Genomic DNA, 23,547 nt, shown 5'->3' on the forward strand with positions numbered 1-23,547 from the left:
GAGCCGGTCCCAAAGGGTTTTAAGTCTTTTGTTCAGGATCAATGTGTTCTGGCAGGTCTAGGAGGTTTTAAAAGGTCCAGCATGGACACATCCAGGATGAAGAAGGGGAACCGGGCCGGTCTGACCGGCCGGGACAATCCTGGTCTGGAGCTGAAGATGACCAGAAGCACCAGCACAACCCAGGTCAGTCAGTCAGTCTGCTGCCAGAACCAGAGAGTTGTAGTGCACTGCAAAAACTCAAAACCTTTTCAAGAATATTTATTGTCTCATTTCTAGTCAAAACTAATCTCTTTCCACTTTAAATAAGACTCATCACCTAAAAATGAACTTGTTTTTAGATCATATTTACTCGTTTCAAATGAATTTTCACTTGAAATAAGTAGAAAAAGAAAATGCCAGTGAAAGCAAGTTTTTTGTGCTTGTAATAAGAAAGAAAAACTTGCTCCACTATCAGATTTTTCTACTTATTTCAAGTGAAAATATGTTTGAAAGAAGTAAAAAGTGTCTAAAAAACAAGCTACTTTTTAATGTGACGAGTCTTGTTTTAAGTAGAATGAGATTTGTTTTGACTAGAAATGACATTTTGACTAGAAATAAGACAAATATAGGTAAGATTTTTGAGTTTTTGCAGTGTGTGTTTGTTTTGGTATAGTCATCTCAGCCGGGTGGAGCTTAACTCATGAACTCCTGAAAATCTTTCTTTTTTGAAAACAGTACAGATTACAAACCTTTAGGTGATCTCATTAAACCCCACCCGTCTGCTTTACACCAGGAGAATAAAACAAATACCATTTTCTTCACTTTCACTTTTCTGAGAGCCAATAAAACCATAGAAACAGCTCAGCAGTCATGTGACCCAGCAGTTCTCATGATGTTTTACATGATGAATACAAACTAATGCACTCAGGGAGGAGATAGGGGCTTCCCCTATGTAAGACCAACTGGACAAACACTCATTTGTCCCACTTTTAGTCAAGCTTTGCAACTTTACACAGCTCAGGATGCATTTTTTTTTTTACCCGTAGGTTTTTACTGTTTGCACTGTTTCTCACTGTTGGAGTCATTTTGCCAGTTTTGTTTTACCACTAGGTGAGGTATTATGTTGGGTTAGGGCATATAGGTTAGGGTGTAATGAGCCTCAGGTGTGTGTGTGTGTGTGTGTGTACAGGGGAAAGGCAAAAGGTTTTCTGATCATGATTGATGTGATTTAAAGGGATAGTTCAACATTTTTGGCAAATTGGCCCATTGCAATTAAAGGTAACAAACCTACTGCTATGACTATAGGAATTATGGCTATGGGCCAATTTGCCAAAATGTTGAACTATCCCTTTAACTTGATTTAAAGGGACAACGAGAAGTTTCTATTTGGTTATAAAAAAAAGTCTCACATTAATGTGGATGAATCTACATTACCCACACTTGTTAATGGGCCCATTTTTGATAAATCTATGGTTTTGTCTCTATGGTTATTTTGTTATTATTAGTGGTGGTGGAAATGCTGGGCGAGCCGACCAGCGTTTCTTTACTTTCGGTTTCGTGGCGAGTCATGAGAATAACGCCGCCGAATCGCCGTTTATGGTCGGAACTACGACGGTATGTGATCGTCTTCCAACCTCTGACTTTAATTCTTGATGAATGAAAACATGAGTCTGTCTTGCGCCGGTCAAAAGAATTTCACGGTGCGGAGGCTCATAAATGTAGTGAGAAAACACTTCGCTTTTTCAAAACTCCTCGTTGTCCCTTTAACGTGTTTTTGAGCGTGACCTGCATGTGCTAAATGACCTGTCTGTCTGTGTCAATAAATAATTATTATATGCAAAAGAAACCTCACATGGACATTGGTTTGTGGACACGCGTCAAGAGAGTTTCCACGTCTGCACACCACTGCATATACATGATCCAGTAAAAAGACTGTACACTCATGTTTCACTGTCTCATGTAGTGATGTGCAGATCGATACTGAAATATCGATACTTCCGATACCAGGTCAGTATGCTCTAGAATCGATACTCAAATGAAAATATCGATACTTTTGATACTTCAGTCATTCGTGGTTATGCATGTCATTAACATGGAAAGTAACTAAACTATTCAGATCTTGTCTAAATGACACGCGGTTGGTAGGAACTACTTTTTCTTCCGCCTGGGTAAGTGCGTAACGCGTAAGTGCAGCGGCATGCAGCTGCTCACAAAGTCAGTCTGTGTAGAGTCAATGGCGGAGCGGAAAGGAGTCAGGTGTGGAGCTATTTCAGTGCCACAAACAGTGAAGACGAAGTCTGTAATATCTGTGAGAAAATTATAAATAATATTATAAATGCATGAATTAAAAAAATATATGTTTGTTTATCATTTTCTTATTTAAAGCAGAAGTAAGTGATATATTTGTGTTAATATAAGTCTTAAATAGTTGTATCTTCCGACAGCAATCACTTACATAGAGTGTTTGGTCTGAAACACGGGTCTGTCAGTCACTCTGCTCTGCTCTGAGCCCAGGAGAAAACATTAATCGTATCCTACAGTTTTTATCCAATGAGGAGAGAGAACGGCATGCAGGGCTGTGTGTGCAGCCAAGGAACGCCGTGAATGTGGTGACGTAGGGACGAGGACTGTTATGGTGCGTTCAAGGAAACTCGTATTTTTCCGACCGTGAAGTGGTACCAGTTCGATCTGGTACGAGTTCACGGGTCAGAAGTTACGAGTGGTCGTTATAGTGACTTTCACAGGTAAAACAGGTCGGAAAAACACGAGTGGGTTGCCTGGAACGCTACAAAGTCGTAAGTTGTGACTTGAAGCTGTAATTTACGATTTCAAAAGCCTGCCTGGAACGCAGCATTAGCGAAAACGACCGGACCACTTACTTCTGCTTTAATTTATGGTTTTATTATTTTACAAATGTTCTTTTTTTAGTGTTTGAAACACTATTTTCGGCTATATTCTAAATGAGTAGTTCAGAGTTTAAAATAAATACGTTAGGCTACTCTGAAGTCTTGCATCCTTAGGAAGCTATGACTTGAAATACACTACTTTTTTTTTTTTAATTAGATTTACCAGGCACATTAGGTGCATTTGCACAAAGTATCGGTATCGGATCGGTATCGCCGATACCAGCCTGAATTTTACTCAGTATCGGATCGGAAAGGAAATTTGTGGTATCGAACATCACTAGTCTCATGTGCATTTATTGTCTTGTGGTTGTTTTTTTTATTGTCTATTTAGTGTCCCCAGGTCTCAAATTTGTCTCATTTGTTTCATCTTCAGAGCCTGGGGAGTCCTCAGGGTCCGGGGAGTCCTCTGAGCCTGGGGAGTCCTCGGGGGTCCCGGCCCTCAGTGGTGGCGGCGGTGAAGGCTGCAGCTCGGTGGGCCTCGTACTCCTGCGGCCGCTGGAGGCAGAGAAGAAAACTGACAGGTGAGTCCAGCTGTGTGTTTGTTTTTTTATCCGTCTTCTCAACAGATCTCCACGGGCTCTGTGAATTTCTTCTCGATGTTCATCAGGAGTTCAGATGGAGGCCAGGTACCGAGGCCTGGCTGAGGACGATGATGCAGGTGAGGATGAGGATGATGAAGGTGCTGCTGCAGACCGGATAGACGAAGTCGACGCAACGACTAGAAACCTGCACCTCGACAGGAAAGTGCTGGATCACTTCAGACATCTGGCGGCGAGTAACCAGGACACAGACCAGGTGAGTGACCAGCTAACATCCCACATGGAGAGAACCTATAGGTTTTAATATATGTGACGTACATAAAATTGGCCGTTTTAATATACACATATATGTTATATGTGTATATATGCACCATATATGCAGCATATATGGTGCATATATACGCATAAATGCACCATATACAGTACAGCTCTGGAAAAAATAAAGAGACCACTCCAAAATGTTCTTAATAAATCAGCTTCTCTACATGTATAGCAGCCATCGATTCCAGTGTCTATTGAACTCTAACACAAGCACACCTCACACTACTTAGCTGACCACCTGAACCAAATCATATTTAATGAGGAAGAAAGATTATAAATAAAAAATTTTTTAAAAACACTGCTGCGTCGCGATTAAAAATTGGGATTATCCCACCAATTTTGATTTCTAAACTCTTCCTAAGTTTAAAAAGTAGTGTTGTGTTGTTTTAAAATGAATATGAACTTGTTTTCTTTGCATTATACAAGGTCTGAAAACACAAGAACTTTGTTGTTATTTTGACCTCTAAATGACAATATTTCAATATTTTTATTTCCAATTTGGAAGAAATTTTGTCAGTGGGTTATAGAATGAAACAGAAGTGTTCATTTTACTCAAACACATAGCTATGAATAGTAAAACCAGAGGAACTGATCATTTTGAAGTGGTCTCTTAATTTTTTCCAGAGCTGTATATAGCATATATGCGTATATATGAAAATGGTCAATTTTATGTATGTCACTTATATTAAAACCTATAGGTTCTTTATGTGTGGGATGAAGCAGGTAAGTAAGTAAGTCTGCATCCGGTCTGCTCAGAGGACGACCAGAACCTCTGATGTGTGTGTGTGTGTGTGTGTGTAGGTGGACCTCGGGTTTCTGGATCACGTGATCTCATGTGGAGCCGACCCAAACTGCTCGGACCGATACGGACAAACCGTCCTGCACGAGGTGTGTGACCGTGAACCACACAAAGTCATTCTGTTAGAACCAGCTTCCTCAGGTCTAAAACTGTGTGTGTGTGTGTGTGTGTGTGTATGTGCGTGTGTGTGTGTGTGTGTGTGTGTGTGTGTCAGATCTCCCGGGCGTGGAGTGTGGACGTGATGCGGTTCTTCCTGGACCGGGGTTCGGACCTGCACCGGCCGGACCAGTTTGGCGTCACGGCGCTGCACGTGGCCGCGGCTCTGGACTACCAGGACATGGTCCAGTTCCTGCTGGACCAGAAAGGTCTGTGGACCAATCAGACGACACTTCACCTGGCAGCTCAGTGGTTCTTAAACTGTTTTACATCAAGGACCCCTTAAAGTGACACATATTAAAACCACATCTGACAAAAATTTTGAAGCAAACACCAGAAACACACAAATATTTGTTCTGAGACTGAAGAGCGTTACCTACAGAAGCGTATTGCATTCACTTGAAAAAAAAAAATCTGTTTTTTCTGAGTCATTTTTTTCCCCAGTTTTTCTGGCTATTTTTTCCCTGTTTTTTTGAGCAATTTTTTCTGTTTTTTGTCTATTCCTCATTTATATACAGTCTATGGGTCTACCCCTTCCCTGCTACATTGAGCCTATTGGCTTACAATGAATAGAAGGATAAAGTCTAAAACATAACCGGAGTATCATACCCTGTGTGTAACTAATCACATGCCTTAATTGGCTTTATGCACAGCTCCACTACTTCCTGAACTTTAGCCAGCTCCTTTATTTCCTGTTTTACATTATTGGACAAACTGATTAATCCAGGTGTGTCTGACCATTGTTGTGAGGTCAGACACACCTGGATTAAGTGAATGCAATACGCTTCCGTAGTTACCTTTTTAGTCAAAGTACGTTCAAACTAGGGTCAATGGTGTGAATTTTTGGAAAGATTATAGAGAAATTTCTGGAAAAAAGTTTTTCTTTTTTAATTCTAGAAAAAAGCGCTAAGATTTCTAAAAAATAAAAAAAATTAAAAAAAAAAAGTTTACATTTTTTTCTGGAAAAAGTGGTGAAATTTCTGGGGAAAAAAGTGAGAAAAAAAAGTGAGAAAAAATTTCTTTAAAAAAAAGTTTTCTGGAAAAAGTGGTTAAATTTCTCAAAATTTTTTAGTTTAAAGGGGACATATTCAGCTCATTTCTGCTTCTTGACATGGTACCTTGATGTCTAAAAGTAATGTTAGTAACATGCTTTGGCCAGAAAAACCAAAAGATTGAGCACAGCTGGCTTCTCTACCCACCAGTTTCACAGCCCTGCTCTAAACGGTCGGTTTAGAAGCTTCGCTCTGGTAGCTGAGGTAACCATGGTAACCATGGGAGCGAGGGCTTGAATATTCACATCACCCGGCTTGTGATGTAATAAGCCGGGTGAAATTAAAACGGCTTGTTAAGAGACACATTTTCTGACTATGGTAGTTTACAAAATGTTCACGTAGTTGTCAAAACTTATGTTTAAGGGGTGAGGAGGCACTCTGGATACGCAAATACACACTAAAACAATGAAAAAGTGAGTTTTGCATAATATGTCCCCTTTAAATTTTTTCTGGAAAAAGTGGTGAAATTTCTGAAAAAAAATTTTTTTAAAAAGGGGTAAGAATTTCTTAATTGTTAAAGGGACAACGAGGAGTTTCTAATCGGTTATAAAAAAGTCTCACGTTAATGTGGATGAATCTCCGCTACCCACACTTGTTAATGGGCCCATTTTCGATAAATATATCATTCTGTCTCTATCGTTATTTTGTTACTATTAGTGGTGGCGGAGATGCTGGTCGAGCCGACCAGCGTTTCTTTACTTTCAGTTTCGCAACGAGTCATGAGAATAACGTAGCTGAATCTCCGTTTATGGTCGGAACTACGACGGTATGTGATCGTCTTCCAACCTCTGACTTTAATTCTTGATGAATGAAAACACGAGTCTGTCTTGCGCCGGTCAAAGAATTTTACGGTGCGCGGAGACTCATAAATGTAGTGTGAAAACGCTTCGCTTTTCCAAAACTCCTCGTTGTCCCTTTAAACATACATTAGTAGTACATGGTCCTGTGTGTGTGTGTGTGTGTGTCTGTGTGTGTGTGTGTGTCTGTGTGTGTGTGTGTGTGTGTGTGTGTGTGTGTGTGTGTGTGTGTGTGTGTGTGTGTGTGTGTGTGTGTGTGTGTGTGTGTGCTCTCCAGCCGACCCGGAGGCGCGGACGCTCCACGACCAGCAGACTCCTCTTCACTTCGCCGCCAAGAACGACGCGGTGGCTTCGATCCGGCTGCTGCTGCAGGGCGGCGCCGCCATCAGCTGCACCGACTACAAGCTGAGGACGCCGCTGCAGCTCGCCGCCAACCTGGGTACCACTGACATCATCACTGACATCATCACTGACATCACCACTGACATCACCACTGACCAGTGGTGGACAGTAACGGAGTAAATTTACTTGAGTACTGTACTTAAAGGGACATTGTGTAGGAATTCCTCCCATCTAGCGTTGTGGTTGTATATCACAAGCAACTCAGTCGTATTTTTCATGTTGCATTCACCTGAAATTGGGCAGACGGCAGACGGACGACAGCTGCTGCACGTAACGGCATAAACAAGCCTCTATGTAAACAAGTGGTCTGTCAGCTGTGGACTTCTGTGACTAAAATGACATCTGGTTTGTTAGCGACGGCCGTCTGCCCGACTGCAGATGAATGCAGCATCAGTGTAACGCTCCATTCCTCCTCACTGCGTTACCACGGTGACTTTTCACAGACGCCACCTCGACCTGAGCCGACAGCTCCAGAGGATTTGTACTAGTATTAGATTTCTTTGGTAGCCTACGACTTCAGGTGCAGTCAGGCAGACGGCCGTCGGCAAACCGACCGGATGTCATTTTACTCCACCAGAGAAAGACGGTAAAACAATACCACATCACCATGACAACATGTCGTCAGGCCTGTATTGTTTTGCCTCGTGCTGGCGGACCACTTGTTTACATAGACGCTTGTTTATCCTGCTACATGCAGCGTCTGTTGTCTGTCTGACGTCTGCCCGATTTCACGTGAATGCAACATCAAGAATACGTTCAGATATGCAACCGCACCGCTAGATGGGGGGAATTCCTACATACTGGCGCTTTAAGGTAAATTTAAAAGCATGTACTTTTGGATACTAGTTAACGCACGCTGTACCACCCCCGGTACGGCACTAGAAGGTGGCGCTAGCATCAATTACTCCCGAACAACAGCAGCCCTTAAGCATATATATTCATGTTATACATTGTTAGAAAGCTTAGATCGCCCCGATCAATTCAAGACCAACCACTCTTCTACGGTTTTTTGGATGGCGATTCGATTTAAATTGCGATTCTACGATATTGCAGATTCTCTCGATTTTTAGTATGCCTTTTTAACATTTATCTGCACACAAATACTGTAGAAGCCTATAAATTAACATACTCCATTATAAAGTGAACTTAAAGGATAATTTCCGTTTTTTACAACCTGGACCTTATTTCTAGCATAAAATACGATCATTTTACTCACCCAGACAACTTTGGTGTCATTTGGAGTTGTTTTGACGAAATTAGCCCCAGTGGAGCGGCGCGTATAATGCGAGAGCACGGGGCACGCAATGCAGCCTCTAAATAACACATTATCCGCCGCAAAACTCGTTCATTTCGCCAATATTTTGTTATGATACACTAGTGCTATTCCCCTCCGAGCCGGTGGTGGCATGTTATCAACATCCGGGGTCCTCTGATCATCTGATCTGGTCCTCATAACCTCTGACCTGGATGATGTCATCTCTGAGCGCCGCCCGGCTCATTCTGATAATAATCATTCTGCTTCGGCATTCGGGTCCATTTTTATCTCAACTAGCCGGAGCTTTAGTGAGTCCAGGTTGAGGAGAGGAAGCCTGTGGAAGCTGAACTTCATCCAGCTGCTCATTTTGTTCTGACAAGTCGGAAACACGCAGAAACGTACTATAGCATTAGCGGTAGCAAGTTAGCTTTTTTTTTTTTTTTTTTTTTTTGTGGTAGCAAGTTAGCCGCGCCGGGCAGCGGTCGGAGATGACATCATCCAGATAAGAGGTTAGTAGTCAACCTACAGACCCCGGATGTTGATAACATGCCACCACGGACTCAGAGGGGAATAGCACTAGTGTATCATAACAAAATATTGGCGAAATGAACGAGTTTTGCGGCGGATAATGTGTTATTTAGAGGCTGCATTGCGCTGCCCCGTGCTCTCGCATTATATGTGCCGCTCCACTGGGGCTAATTTCGTCAAAACAACTCCAAATGACACCAAAGTTATCTGGGTGAGTAAAATTATTTTATTTTATGCTAGAAATAAGGTCCAGGTTGTAAAAAACGGAAATTATCCTTTAAACTCTTTTCAAAACCTGTACTCTCTGTATTTAAAAAAGGCTAACAAATGCACATTGCACAATATTTCAAAAAAATTGAGAAAAAAATGTATTTAAAAATCATCAAAAAGGATATTGCGATATTTATGTGCATCGATTTTTTCTCCCACCCCTAGTAGTATTTGTACTCTTACTCAAGTACTGGGGTCGAGTACTCTGTCCATCTCTGCCACTGACATCATCATCACCACTGACATCATCACTGACATCACCACTGACATCATCGTGTGTTTCAGAGCGCAGCGAGGCGGCTCGTCTCCTCCTGGAGCTCGGAGCGGAGGCGGGGCTGAAGGACTCTGACGGACAGCTCTGTATCACCGCTCTGATTGGTCGGATGAGTCCAGTGGTAACTAAAGTCCCGCCTCCTCCTGACAGACACTTGGGCTGTGATTGGTTGGTTTGTTCAGCTGTGATGCGTTGCCGTTGTTGTTGTTGTTGTTGTTGTCTAGGCTCAGCTGGCGCTAGCTCAGTTCCACGTGGCCGACCGGTTGACCCGACAGCAGTACTTCTACCTCAACCTGCTGGAGCCGGAGCCGCCGTCGCCGGGGAAACACCTGCAAGGTAGGTAACACCTGCTGCTGTGCTGTCACCATGACAACAGCACTGTAGTCACGGTCTGCTGCTGCTGTGTTGCCGTCGGTAACCGTCTGTGTCTGTGTCCTCCTGTAGAGGCCGTGGTCAGTGAGCCGACGTCACCTGTGAGTCCTCACCTGTCCTACCTGTCCCTGTGGTTTACAGTGTTAATGACAGTGGAGGTTGGTTTACACCTGAGCGCTCACCTGTCCCCTTCCCGTCCCCTTCCTGTCCCCTTCCCGTCCCCTTCCCGTCCCCTTCCTGTCCCCTTCCCGTCCCCTTCCCGTCCCCTTCCTGTCCACTTCCTGTCCACTTCCTGTCCCCTTCCCGTCCCCTTCCCGTCCCCTTCCTGTCCACTTCCTGTCCACTTCCCGTCCCCTTCCCGTCCACTTCCCGTCCCCTTCCCGTCCCCTTCCTGTCCCCTTCCCGTCCCCTTCCCGTCCCCTTCCTGTCCACTTCCCGTCCACTTCCCGTCCCCTTCCTGTCCACTTCCCGTCCACTTCCCGTCCCCTTCCTGTCCCCTTCCCGTCCACTTCCCGTCCACTTCCCGTCCACTTCCTGTCCCCTTCCCGTCCCCTTCCCGTCCACTTCCCGTCCCCTTCCCGTCCCCTTCCCGTCCACTTCCCGTCCCCTTCCCGTCTCCTTCCCGTCCACTTCCCGTCCACTTCCCGTCCCCTTCCCGTCCCCTTCCCGTCCACTTCCCGTCCCCTTCCCGTCCACTTCCCGTCCCCTTCCCGTCCCCTTCCCGTCCACTTCCCGTCCCCTTCCCGTCCACTTCCCGTCCCCTTCCCGTCCCCTTCCCGTCCCCTTCCCGTCCCCTTCCCGTCCCCTTCCCGTCCACTTCCCGTCCCCTTCCCGTCCACTTCCCGTCCCCTTCCTGTCCCCTTCCCGTCCCCTTCCCGTCCACTTCCTGTCCCCTTCCTGTCCCCTTCCTGTCCACTTCCTGTCCCCTTCCTGTCCCCTTCCTGTCCACTTCCTGTCCCCTTCCTGTCCACTTCCTGTCCCCTTCCCGTCCCCTTCCCGTCCCCTTCCCGTCCCCTTCCTGTCCCCTTCCTGTCCACTTCCTGTCCCCTTCCTGTCCACTTCCTGTCCCCTTCCCGTCCCCTTCCTGTCCACTTCCCGTCCCCTTCCTGTCCACTTCCTGTCCACTTCCTGTCCCCTTCCTGTCCACTTCCTGTCCCCTTCCTGTCCACTTCCTGTCCCCTTCCCGTCCCCTTCCCGTCCCCTTCCCGTCCACTTCCCGTCCCCTTCCCGTCCACTTCCCGTCCCCTTCCCGTCCACTTCCCGTCCCCTTCCCGTCCCCTTCCCGTCCCCTTCCCGTCCCCTTCCCGTCCCCTTCCCGTCCACTTCCCGTCCCCTTCCTGTCCACTTCCCGTCCCCTTCCCGTCCACTTCCTGTCCCCTTCCTGTCCCGTCCACCAGCTGCAGCTTGTGGTCCAGGAGGAGAAACTGGACCTGATCATGAGTCCGGTCTTCCTCAAACTGATCCAGGTCAAGTGGAAACTGTACGGCAGGTTGGGTGCCTGGCTCCTCCTCATCCTCAACTTCCTGTTCAACGTCGCCTGGACGACCGTCGCCATCTCCGTGTCCATCAACCGAGACTCAGCTGATCGCTACGTCCTCCCCGAGGTGACCTGTCTGTCTGTCTCTCACCTGTCTGCCCCTCCCACCTGTCTGTCTGTCTGTCTGTCTGTCTGTCTGTCTGTCTGTCTGTCTGTCTGTCTGTCTGTCTGTCTGTCTGTCTGTCTGTCTCTCACCTGTCTCTCTCTCTCTCTCTGTCTCTCACCTGTCTGTCTGTCTCTCTGTCTGTCTGTCTGTCTGTCTCTCTGTCTGTCTGTCTGTCTCTCTGTCTGTCTGTCTCTCCCCTGTCTGTCTGTCTGTCTGTCTGTCACCTGTCTCTCTCTCTCTGTCTGTCTCTCACCTGTCTGTCTGTCACCTGTCTGTCTGTCTGTCTGTCTGTCACCTGTCTGCCCCTCCCACCTGTCTGTCTGTCTCACCTGTCTCTCTCTCTGTCCCTCTCCCCTGTCTGTCTGTCTGTCTGTCTGTCTGTCTGTCTGTCTGTCTGTCTGTCTGTCTGTCTGTCTGTCTGTCTCTCACCTGTCCGCCCCTCCCACCTGTCTGTCTGTCTCTCTATCCCACCTGTCTCTCTCTCTGTCCCTCTCCCCGGTCGGTCTCAGGACTGGTGGCGCCTCCTGGTGGTGGTCTTGGCGCTCCTCCTGACCCTGGAGGAGGTGCTGAGGGAGGTGCTGGACATCCTGCGCTCCAGGAGGAAGCTCCGCCTCTGGCAGCGGTGGCAGGAGCAGCGTCTCCATGACGACCTGCGCTGCTCACATCCCATGTGGCCTCAGGTGCAAAAAAAACACAACACAACACATCATATCCCCTTCACCTGTGGGATCATCACAGTTAAACACCTGTATCTCCAGATGTGTTATAGCAAAATAAACCAGCAGGGGGCAACACGCGCTACACAGCACTCACTATATCACTGTTATTTATTTCATCTTTTTTAATTAAAGTAAAGCAGAAATACAAACACTAGCACTGCAAAAATGCAAAATCTTACCAAGAATATTTGTCTTATTTCTAATCAAAATGTAATTTCTAGTCAAAACAAATCTGATTATACTGAAAATACGACTCATCACATTAAAAAGTAGCTTGTTTTTTGACACTTTTTACTTCTTTGAAGCTTAGTTTCACTTGAAATAAGTAGAAATTCTGATAGTTGATCAAGTTTTTCTTTCTTATTACAAGCACAAAAAACATCCTTTCACTGGCAGATTTTTATACTTATTTCAAGTGAAAATGATCTAAAAACAAGTTCATCTTTAGGTGATGAGTCTTATTTTAAGTGGAAAGAGGTTAGTATTGAGTAGAAATGAGACATTTTGACAAGAAATAAGACAAATTTTTTGCAGTTGAACAGTATATAAAAAGAACAGAAAATAACAGATGAGCCAAGGGAAACCTACATTAAACAAAAAGGTTGTAATTCGTAATACTAATATATGTAAAAACCTTCTTAAACCTAAAATAATGCTCAATTTCTTTTTGGGAAACAACAAAACAAGGGGTTTTCTTATCAAATTTACTTTTATAAATTAAGAATTTTGCCAAATAAAAAATAAAGTTATTAAAAAGAACGAATGAATGATTTTTTTAATTTTATTTTCATGCCATGCTACATTTACTGACAAATGAAAAACTATCATCCCTGTTGGTATTACCCGCCACATAAATAAACAATTTCAGATTACTTTCAGTGCTCATCTGTATATCGCTCTTCGTCTCAAAGCCCAAGCCTTTTCAAGAAATACAGAAAATGCAAATATATTCAACAGAAAAAGATGTTTTAGCTTCTCTGCATCATCCAACCACACAAATTAGTTATTTGGATCTACCTTACTGAACAGTTTTTGTCTGTAAACCAAAAACAACATTTTCCCAGAGTAAAAAGATAAAATCTTTGGTGAGATAATCAATGATGAACCTGCTGACCCATCATTTTTTAGTAAGAGAACAATGTCAGAATAGATGAACAACTGTTTCTGGATGTGAGTTACAAAAACAACAATTTGTATTAAAGCCTATTAAAGTCTAAATCTGAGTTATCACCGTGACGACGTGACGTGTTGCAGGAGAGACTGTTCTTGATGGATCAGAAGAAGAGGATTCAAAAGACGAGAGGAAGCTACAGCCACGACCTGTGGTATTAACACACACACACACACACACACACATCAGAGGTTCTGGTCGGACCACTGGTGTAGTCTATGTGAAATGCATAAATATTTCAGTATTTCATTTCTTTACTTTTTTAATTATTGTTTTATTTTTTTCTAATTTTACCACTTTTCCTAGAATTCTTTTGAGAAATTTTACCAGTTTCTCCTAAATTTGTCTGTTCTACTTAACTACTTTAAAGCAATAGCCTATTACCCATTTTGTATTATTGTTTGCCCCCCCCCCTTTTTTGAGAAATTTTACCAAATTTTTCTATAATTTTTTGAAAAATTTTACCACTTCTTTTAGAATGCTTGAGTAATTTTACCATTTTCTTCTCAATTTCAAAAAAAAACTATACTATATAAAAACTTTTTACTATACTATTATTACTTTTACCACTTTTTTTTTTTTTTTTTTTAATTTTACCAATTTTCCTAGAATTTCTTTGAGAAATTTTACCAGTTTCTTCTAAAATTTTTAAAACTTTTTTTTTTTTTTTAATTATAGTCGATTTAAAAAAATTTTAAAAAATTTTTAAAATTGCAAAATTTTACCACAATTTTCTAAAATTTTGTAATACTTTTTTGTTTATTTTTTTTGTGAGAATTTATACCACTTTTTTCTAGAAATGTTTCAACATTTTTGGAGAAATTGTACCACTTTTTTTCCAGAAATTTCTCTGTAATCTACGCCTAATGTAAACGTACATTGATTTTTTGTGTATTTCTGGGGTTTTGCTTCAAAATTGTGTGTGTGTTTGTGTGTTTGTGTGTGTGTGTGTGTGTGTGTGTGTGTTCAGGAACGTGTGTGATTGGCTGGTGTACTCTCTGCTGGCCGCGTCCTTCTCCGTCCACCTGGCCGACGTCTTCAGTCCGTCCGTCCTGCTCCACACCACCAGCCTGCGTCTCTTCTCCGTCACCGTCGTCTTCCTGTGGCTGCGGCTCATGAAACACGTCAGAGCCTTCAGGTGACACACACACACACACACACAGACACACAGGTATTATATTACCGTAATACTTTTACTGCAGTTACCATTACACTGCAAAAACTCAAAATCTCTCCAAGAATATTTGTCTTATTTCTTGTCCAAATGTCTCATTTCCAGTCTAAACTAATCTCTTTCCACTTAAAATAAGACTCATTGCATTAAAAATTGCATTAAAACTTGTTTTTAGATCATTTTCACTTGTTTCAAACAAAATTTCACTTGAAATAAGTAGAAAAATCTTCCAGTGAAAGCAAGTTTTTTGTGCTTGTAATACAGTAAGAAAGAAAAACTTGCTCCACTGTCAGATTTTTCTACTTATTTCAAGTGAAAATATGCTCGAAAGAAGTAAAAAGTGTCTAAAAACAAGCTGCTTTTTAATGTGTTGAGTCTTATTTTAAGTAGAATGAGATTTGAATTTTGATTAGAAATGAGACATGTGGCTAAAAATAAGACAAATATTCATGGTAAGATTTTGAGTTTTTGTAGTGTAGAGTAGCCTACACTTCCTCTATATACCTTTCGGTCATCTGGCCAGGTTGCCATGGTAACCGTGCGCCGTCTGTGGGACAGCACTGCACATATCCCGGTGTTACCATGACAACGGAGGAGCTTAGGTCCATTGGATGTCCAAAAAAACAAATATATTTTTGTTTTTGTGCACAAAACTGAGATGTGACGTAACGTTTGACCTTCACTCTGATCCATGAGTGTAAATGTGGCTCTAATAATGTGTGTGTATGTGTATGTGCGTGTGCGTGCGTGCGTGCGTGCGTGCGTGCGTGCGTGCGTGTGTGTGTGCAGGTTGATGGGACCGTTCATCGTCATGTTGGGATGCATCCTCGGGGATTTGTTGCGTTTCCTCTTCCTGTACGCTGAGATCTACATTCCCTACGCCTGCAGCTTCTGGATCATATTTGGAGGTGTGTGTGTGTGTGTGTGTGTGTGTGTGTGTGTGTGTGTGTGTGTGTGTGTGTGTGTGTGTGTGTGTGTGTGTGTGTGTGCACCAGGGTTATTATAGAAATATAAATAAATACATATGAATATACATAAACTTAGACTAAAACTAGCAGTGAAAAAATAATTTAGTAAACCGAAATATATAAATAAAATGTTTTCCAAAAACTAGAACTAACTCCAACCTCCAGGTATCGATGCTAAACTGCAGTGAAGTAAAGTTTCATCAGATAACAGCAGTTTAGTTGTAGTTTTCTTGTCGATGTCTAAAGCTGCAGGAAGAAAACGACTTGGAGTACGACCCACAGCTAGATAAGAGTGAATGGAACCTGATGAGGACTGATGGGAACATTATGGGATGGATGCAACTAAAAGGGAACAAGTTCATCTTCAGAGGTCTGACAGAGGCTTACAATACATAAAATACAATACAATACAATACAATACAATAAATCTTTATTATCCACCATGTTGGAAATTTGCCTTCGGCTCACCGTAAAGATACAAAATTTCATTAAAAACATACAGCAGTTAAGAATGCCGTTAAAAACTCAGTTAAAACATAAAGTTAGAAAAAAAGAAAAAAAGACAGTTAAGAGCAGTTCAGTGTTAGTGCATCACTTATGTTGAGTTGAGGAGGCGAGTAGCGTTGGGGATAAAAGATTTTTTTTTAAAGGCTCCCTTACTTAATGGGACCCTGTAGCGTCTTTCGGATTTCAGGAGCTTTCTCCTAAAACCTGGAAAACTACAACTAAGACTAAATAAAAACTACAACTAAGACTAAATAAAAACTACAACTAAGACTGAATAAAAACTACAACTAAGACTAAATAAAAACTACAACTAAGACAAAAAGCCGGTGCATATTCTCATTTGTCCAAGTCATAGTATTTCAAAGGAGGTTAAAATGAAAGCAACTGGACTTAGTTATTTGAAACTAACTAACAACTAAGACTAAATAAAAACTACAACTAAGACTAAGACTAAATAAAAACTACAACTAAGACTAAGACTAAATAAAAACTACAACTAAGACTAAATAAAAACTACAACTAAGACTAAGACTAAATAAAAACTACAACTAAGACTAAGACTAAATAAAAACTAAGACTGAATAAAAACTAAGACTAAGAATAAAAACTAAGACTAAGAATAAAAACTAAGACTGAATAAAAACTAAGACTAAGAATAAAAACTAAGACTGAATAAAAACTAAGACTAAGAATAAAAACTAAGACTGAATAAAAACTAAGAACAAAAACTAAGACTGAATAAAAACTAAGAACAAAAACTAAGACTGAATAAAAACTAAGACTAAGAATAAAAACTAAGACGTAGACTGAATAAAAACTGAATTAAAACTTAGTCTGAATAAAAAACGAAATAAAAACTAAGACTGAATAAAAACTAAGACTAAGAATAAAAACTAAGACTGAATAAAAACTAAGAACAAAAACTAAGACTGAATAAAAACTAAGACTAAGAATAAAAACTAAGACTGAATAAAAACTAAGAACAAAAACTAAGACTGAATAAAAACTAAGACTAAGAATAAAAACTAAAACCAAGAATAAAAACTAAGACGTAGACTGAATAAAAACTGAATTAAAACTTAGTCTGAATAAAAACGAAATAAAAACTAAGACTAAGACTGGATCAAAACTAAATAAAAACTAGTCAATTCCTCAACAATAAAAACTACACTAAAACTGTTTTATCACTTGTTGAACTAACTAAAACTAAACCGAAATAAAAAACTAAACTGAAATACAAAATCTAAAACTATAAAAACCTTGGTGTGCCTGTTACGTTAATACAGAGTTTACGTCTCATCATCACCTCTGGTGCAGGCTCGGCCTCGGTTCCCAGCATGCAGTCTGTCTCGGGCCTGCTCTACAGCCTGTACCGCATCACGCTGGTGGACGAGTACGAGTACGCTGCCATGGTGACGGTGGACGACGTCATGGCTCCTCTGCTGTGCGGCAGCTTCCTGGCCGCGTCCTCCATCCTGTGTGTCAACCTGCTGATCGCCCTGCTGTCAGACACCTTCCAGAGGTCTGAGCCCACACACAGCTGGATTTATACACACAGCTGGATTTATACACACAGCTGGACTCACACACAGCTGGACTTATACACAGCTGGAATCACACACAGCTGGACTTATACACAGCTGGAATCACACACAGCTGGATTTATACACACAGCTGGACTCACACACAGCTGGACTCACACACAGCTGGACTCACACACAGCTGGACTTATACACACAGCTGGACTCACACACAGCTGGACTCACACACAGCTGGATTTATACACAGCTGGACTCACACACAGCTGGATTTATACACACAGCTGGACTCACACACAGCTGGACTTATACACAGCTGGACTCACACATCTGGATTTATACACACAGCTGGACTTATACACACATCTGGACTCACACATCTGGACTTATACACACAGCTGGACTTATACACACAGCTGGACTTATACACACAGCTGGACTCACACACAGCTGGACTCACACATCTGGACTCACACACAGCTGGACTCACACAGCTGGACTTATACACATCTGGACTTATACACATCTGGACTTATACACACAGCTGGACTCACACACAGCTGGACTTATACACACAGCTGGACTCACACACAGCTGGACTTATACACACAGCTGGACTCACACACATCTGGACTTATACACACAGCTGGACTCACACACATCTGGACTTATACACACATCTGGACTCACACAGCTGGACTCACACACAGCTGGACACACACACACAGCTGGATTTATACACACAGCTGGACTCACACACAGCTGGACTCACACACATCTGGACTCACACACATCTGGACTCACACACAGCTGGATTTATACACACAGCTGGACTCACACACAGCTGGACTCACACACATCTGGACTTATACACAGCTGGACTCACACAGCTGGACTTATAGACACAGCTGGACTCACACATCTGGACTTATACACATCTGGACAACACACAGCTGGACTCACACATCTGGACTTATACACACATCTGGACTTATACACACATCTGGACTTATACACACAGCTGGACTTATACACACATCTGGACTCACACACAGCTGGACTTATACACACATCTGGACTCACACACAGCTGGACTTATACACACAGCTGGACACACACACATCTGGACGCACACAGCTGGACTCACACACCTTCAAACTTCAAACCTTATTTATTTATATAGCACCTTTCATACATATAAAAATGCAACACAAAGTGCTTTACAATGTTAAAACCTGGACTCACACATCTGCACTGTCCACACCTGGACTCACACATCTGGACTCACACACATCTGGAATCACACATCTGTCCGCGGTCCACCTGGTTTCAGGATCAAGTTTAAGGTTCTTTGAGACGTCTCTCCTTGAGAGCGTTCGAGGTGGTTCTCCAACTTTTTCTTGAAATTTTACCACTTCTTTATAGAATTTTGAAATTTTGGAGGATTTCTTTTTTTTCTTTTCTTTTTTTTCTTTTTTTTTTTTTAAATTTTACCACTTTTTCTAGAATTGAAAAAAAAATTGAGCTTTTTTTTTTTTTTTTTAATTTGACCACTTTTTCTAGAATTTTTTGTAACTTTTTAAAAAAATTTTTTTACCACTTTTTCTAGAATTTTTTTGTAACTTTTTTTTTTTTTTTTGGAGAAACTTTACCACTTATTATAGAATTTTTACATTTTGGGGAATTTTTACCACTTTTTGTAGAATTGAGAAAAAAAAATTAGGCCCTGTTTTTTTTTTTTGACCATTTGACCACTTCTAGAATTTTTTTTAACTTTTTTATTTTTAATTTTTAATTTTACCACTTTTTCTAGATCTTTTTTTTTTTTTTAACTTTTTTGTTTTGAGAAATTTTATTTCTAGAATTTTTACATTTTGGGGGATTTTTTATTATATTATTATTTTAGAAATTTTACCACTTTTTCTAGAATGTTTTTTAATCTTTTTTGGGGGGGAAATTTTTACCACTTTTTTGAGAAAATTTACCACTTTTTACTAGAATGTTTTTGATACATTTTTCCAGAAATTTCTCGCCATTGGCCCTAATTTGAACATACACTGACCAAAATAGTAACGTCGTTCTTCCGTCCTGGTGTTTTGCTTCAAAATGTTGTCCTATGGTTGTTTGTGGTGTAATTTGTGTCATTTTAGGGGTCCTTGATGTAAAAAATGTTTGAGAACTGTCTTAACAGTCTTGGGCCCTTTTATTTATCTGACCTATTTTTACTCTATCATCCCTCGCAAACATGAGCTAAAGATAATTTTTTTCTACTTTGTTCATATTATACTTTTTTATCTTATTTATACTCTTTTAGTCCCTTTAAATGCTTTAAAATTTGTGTGTGTGTGTGTGTGTTTCAGGGTTCACGACAACTCTCAGGCCATCGCCGTGATGCAGCAGGCCGCCGTCATCCTGCAGGTGGAGGACTCCATACCGCTCCTCGGCCGTTTCTACGACAACCAATACATCTCCAACCAGTGCGCGCCGCTGGCCGACGCCCACGACGACGACGACGACATCGCCGCCACAAACCCCGGTTACCATGACGAGATGGGACGGATCACGACGCAGATCAAAGTGCGTGTGAAGAAACAAACACAAGTCTAAACAGTTTGATTTAAGGCTGCAACTAACGATTATTCTCATTATCAATTAATCTGTTGATCACCTAAACGGTTAAAGCAGAAGTAAGTGATATATTTGTGTTAATATAAGTCTTAAATAGTTATATCTTCCGACAGCAATCACTTACAAAGAGTGTTTGGTCTGAAACACGGGTCTGTCAGTCCCTCTGCTCTGCTCTGAGCCGAAGAGAAAACATTTATCGTATCCTACAGTTTTTATCCAATGAGGAGAGAGAACGGCATAAAGGGCTGTGTGTGCAGCCAAGGAACGCCGTGAATGTGGCGACGTAGCGACAAGGACTGTTATGGTGCGTTCAAGGAAACTCGTATTTTTCCGACCGTGAAGTGGTACCAGTTCGATCTGGTACGAGTTCACCGGTCGGAAGTTACGAGTGGCCGTTATAGTGACTTTCACCGGTAAAACAGGTCGGAAAAACACGAGTGGGTTGCCTGGAACGCTACAAAGTCGTAAGTTGTGACTTGAAGCTGTAATTTACGATTTCAAAAGCCTGCCAGGAACGCAGCATTAGCGAAAACGACCGGACCACTTACTTCTGCTTTAATCGATTAGTTGTTTGGTCCATAAAATGTAAAAAAAAAACAAAGAGAGACTCAGTTTATTGTCATAAAGGAACAAAGAAACCAGAAATATTCACATTTAAGAAGCTGAAATCAGAGAATTTGAACTTTTTTTTCTTAAAAAACGACTCAAAATAGTTGCCGATTAATTTAATAATCCATTATTGTTCGTTTAATTGATTCATTGTTGCAGCTCTGGTTGAGAAATTGTACCAATTTTTTTAGAAAATTTACCACTTTTTACTAGAATGTTTTTGATAAATTTTTCCATTGCCATTGGCCCTAAATTTGAACGTATGTAAACTGACCAAAAAAGTAACGTTCTTCAGTCTCAGAACAAATATTTGTGTATTTCTAGTGTTTTGCTTCAAAATTTTGTCCAATGGGGGTCCGTGGTCTAATTTGTGTCAATTTAATAATCGATTATTGTTCGTTTCATTGATTAATTGTTGCAGCTCTGGTTGATTTAAAGATCAGAAAGTGAAGATGTGTGTGTGTGTGTGTGTGTGTCCGTCCTGCAGGAGACTCTGGACCAGTTCCTGGTTCTGAAGAGAGACGAGGCGGCTGCAGGTCCAGGGTGAGAAGTCAACATATATTGGAAATGACATACAGAGGCCTCGTTGAAAGTATTTTGCAGTTTAATATAGCTGCCTGGTACTGTATGGCAACCTGAGGGTGCAGCAAAAAAAGAAGCTTTCCTCTATAGTAAATATTGCTGGAAAGCTGCAGGTCGGTAAGCAACAACAAGAACTCTGTGAGCTGTTGAACACCCCAGTTGTCAGGATGGCCAGACAGATATCTGAGGATGTTACACATCCCTTAAAGGGATAGTAGCATTTTTTTAAAGTGGGGTTGTATGATCTACAAATAGCCCCTAAGTACTTTAATTGCAGTAGCAGACTCTCTGCACTCCTCCCATTAGCAACGCCAGCCCATAATAGCCCTGCCCAGAGATTTAAAACATACATTGTTGTGAATGGACCCAAAGAAACGGCCTATTTTCGCGGCCTAAAAGAGGTTTTACTTGAAAAAAAAACACAGTTCCATTGTTCGCTATAATATAATTTTTTCCAGCCCTTCAAAGTGCAGGAAAAACACAGTTTTTATTTGGACCTAACCAACTGCTGATCGGCGGGCGCTAACCCTGGGCGGAGGGATACGTGAGTTGGTTAGGTCCAAATAAAAACTGTGTTTTTCCTGCACTTTGAGGGGCTGGAAAAAATTATATTATAGCGAACAATGGAACTGTGTGTTTTTTTTCACATTAAACCTCTTTTAGGCCATGAAAATAGGCCGTTTCTTTGGGTCTGTTCACAACAATGTATGTTGTAAATCTCTGGGCAGGGCTATTATGGGCTGGCGTTGCTAATGGGAGGAGTGCAGAGAGTCTTCTACTGCAATTAAAGTACTTGTAGATCATACAACCCCACTTTTAAAAAAATGCTACTATCCCTTTAAACTCAGAGTTTGAACTGCTTCCATCCGGCCGAAGATTCAGAGTTCCCAGGATGAACAGGGAAATTTTTAAGAAATCCTTTATTCCACAGGCCGTACAAGCTCTGAATATGTAATGATTGTTGACTGCACCTGGCAACCCCCTTAGAGGGCCGTTGTATCTGTTTTGCACAACATTTCAGTCAGTTTGTTTCTTGTTTCTATGTCTTTTATGGGTATGCTGTGGAGTGCTCTGATCTATCTATCTATCTATCTATCTATCTATCTATCTATCTATCTATCTATCTATCTATCTATCTATCTATCTATCTATCTATCTATCTATCTATCTATCTATCTATCTATCTATCTATCTATCTATCTGAACAGATCGGTCCAGCTGGAACCAGAGAAACAGTTTCAGCCTGTGTGTCTCTGTGCTGCTGGTCCAACACTAACACGTCTTCTCTCTAGCAGAGTCCAGATGGACCAGGACCTGCAGAACCAAAACCACAACCAGGACGATAAAGACCAGCGGGACCAGGAGCTGCAGGACCAGAACACAGAGAAGCAGCAGAACCAGAACCAGGAGCTGCAGGCGATCCGAGCTGAGCTGAGGGAGCTGAGGACTCTGGTCCAGCAGCTGGTTCAGAACAGGACCCACTCAAACTGACCGATCCAAAACCTGACCGGACACAGCAGCTCGGATCGGACCGGTTCAGACCAGACCGGACCGGTTCAGACCAGTGGCCCAATTCCAACCCGCCCCCTAAAGCCTCAGGCCCTGAACCCTCACTGACTGAAGTGACGTCAGCTCTAAGTGACAGAGTGTGAGAGTGTGTGAGGGTCCAGATGCTGTAAACATGAATGGAACAGCACTTACCCACTCTCACAACACGTTACCTTGACAACAACATGTTTTTAACTCCGCCCTTGGACCGATAATTTACTGTACTTTCAACACGCACAAGGTGTGTGAGGGGGACGGACTCAAAACAAAATGTTCCTTGATCAGATCTGATCAAATCATCATCAATAATCACAAACTGCATGTTAAAGCAGAAGTAAGCGATATTTTTGTGTTAATATAAGTCTTAAATAGTTATATCTTCCGACCGAAACACGGGTCTGTCAGTCACTCTGCTCTGCTCTGAGCCGAGGAGAAAACTTTTCTTGTATCCTACAAGTTTTATCCAATGAGGAGAGAGAACGGCATAAAGGGGCAGTCCTCTCTGTGTGTGCAGCCAAGGGATGCCGTGAATGTGGTGACGTAGGGACGAGGACCAATAGATCCATGACGAGGGCGGGGGCTGCTAACTCCATCGGCTGACAAGAAGTTATGGTGCGTTCAAGGCAACTCGTAACTCGTGTTTTTCCGACCTGTGAAGTCGTACCAGTTCGATCTGGTGCGAGTTCACGGGTCAGAAGGTACGAGTGGCCGTTATAGTGACTTTCACAGGTAAAACAGGTCGGAAAAACACGAGTGGGTTGACTGAAACGCTACAAAGTCGTAAGTCGTGACTTGAAGCTGTAACTTACG

The 23,547-nt window shown here is 42.1% G+C and overlaps 1 protein-coding gene across 1 annotated transcript; it reads left to right on the top strand.

Annotated features, from left to right (window-relative positions):
* The first annotated feature begins 81 nt into the window (after window positions 1–81).
* Window positions 82–22,728, top strand: LOC146973038 (uncharacterized). The gene is made up of 18 exons (XM_085799149.1): window positions 82–183; window positions 3,259–3,406; window positions 3,493–3,680; window positions 4,547–4,633; window positions 4,759–4,909; window positions 6,827–6,988; window positions 9,290–9,399; window positions 9,503–9,614; window positions 9,723–9,751; window positions 11,048–11,254; window positions 11,803–11,973; window positions 13,267–13,337; window positions 14,154–14,321; window positions 15,147–15,265; window positions 17,150–17,354; window positions 19,731–19,947; window positions 21,095–21,150; window positions 22,485–22,728. Exons 1-18 carry the CDS (start codon window positions 82–84, stop codon window positions 22,678–22,680), a joined length of 2,499 nt encoding a protein of 832 aa, XP_085655275.1. The 3' UTR covers window positions 22,681–22,728.
* The last annotated feature ends 819 nt before the right edge of the window (window positions 22,729–23,547 follow it).

This window comes from Trachurus japonicus, chromosome 15 (genome assembly GCF_045865225.1).
Source record: "Trachurus japonicus isolate A0001 chromosome 15, Traja_1.0".
Classification (NCBI taxonomy): Eukaryota; Metazoa; Chordata; class Actinopteri; order Carangiformes; family Carangidae; genus Trachurus; species Trachurus japonicus.

Coding starts and splice junctions, on each gene's coding strand:
- LOC146973038 (XM_085799149.1), top strand. CDS start 82: ATGGACACATCCAGGATGAAGAAGGGGAACCGGGCCGGTCTGACCGGC. Junction 9,752..11,047: donor TCAGTGAGCCGACGTCACCT/GTGAGTCCTCAC, acceptor CCCGTCCACCAG/CTGCAGCTTGTGGTCCAGGA. Junction 21,151..22,484: donor GAGGCGGCTGCAGGTCCAGG/GTGAGAAGTCAA, acceptor TCTCTCTAGCAG/AGTCCAGATGGACCAGGACC.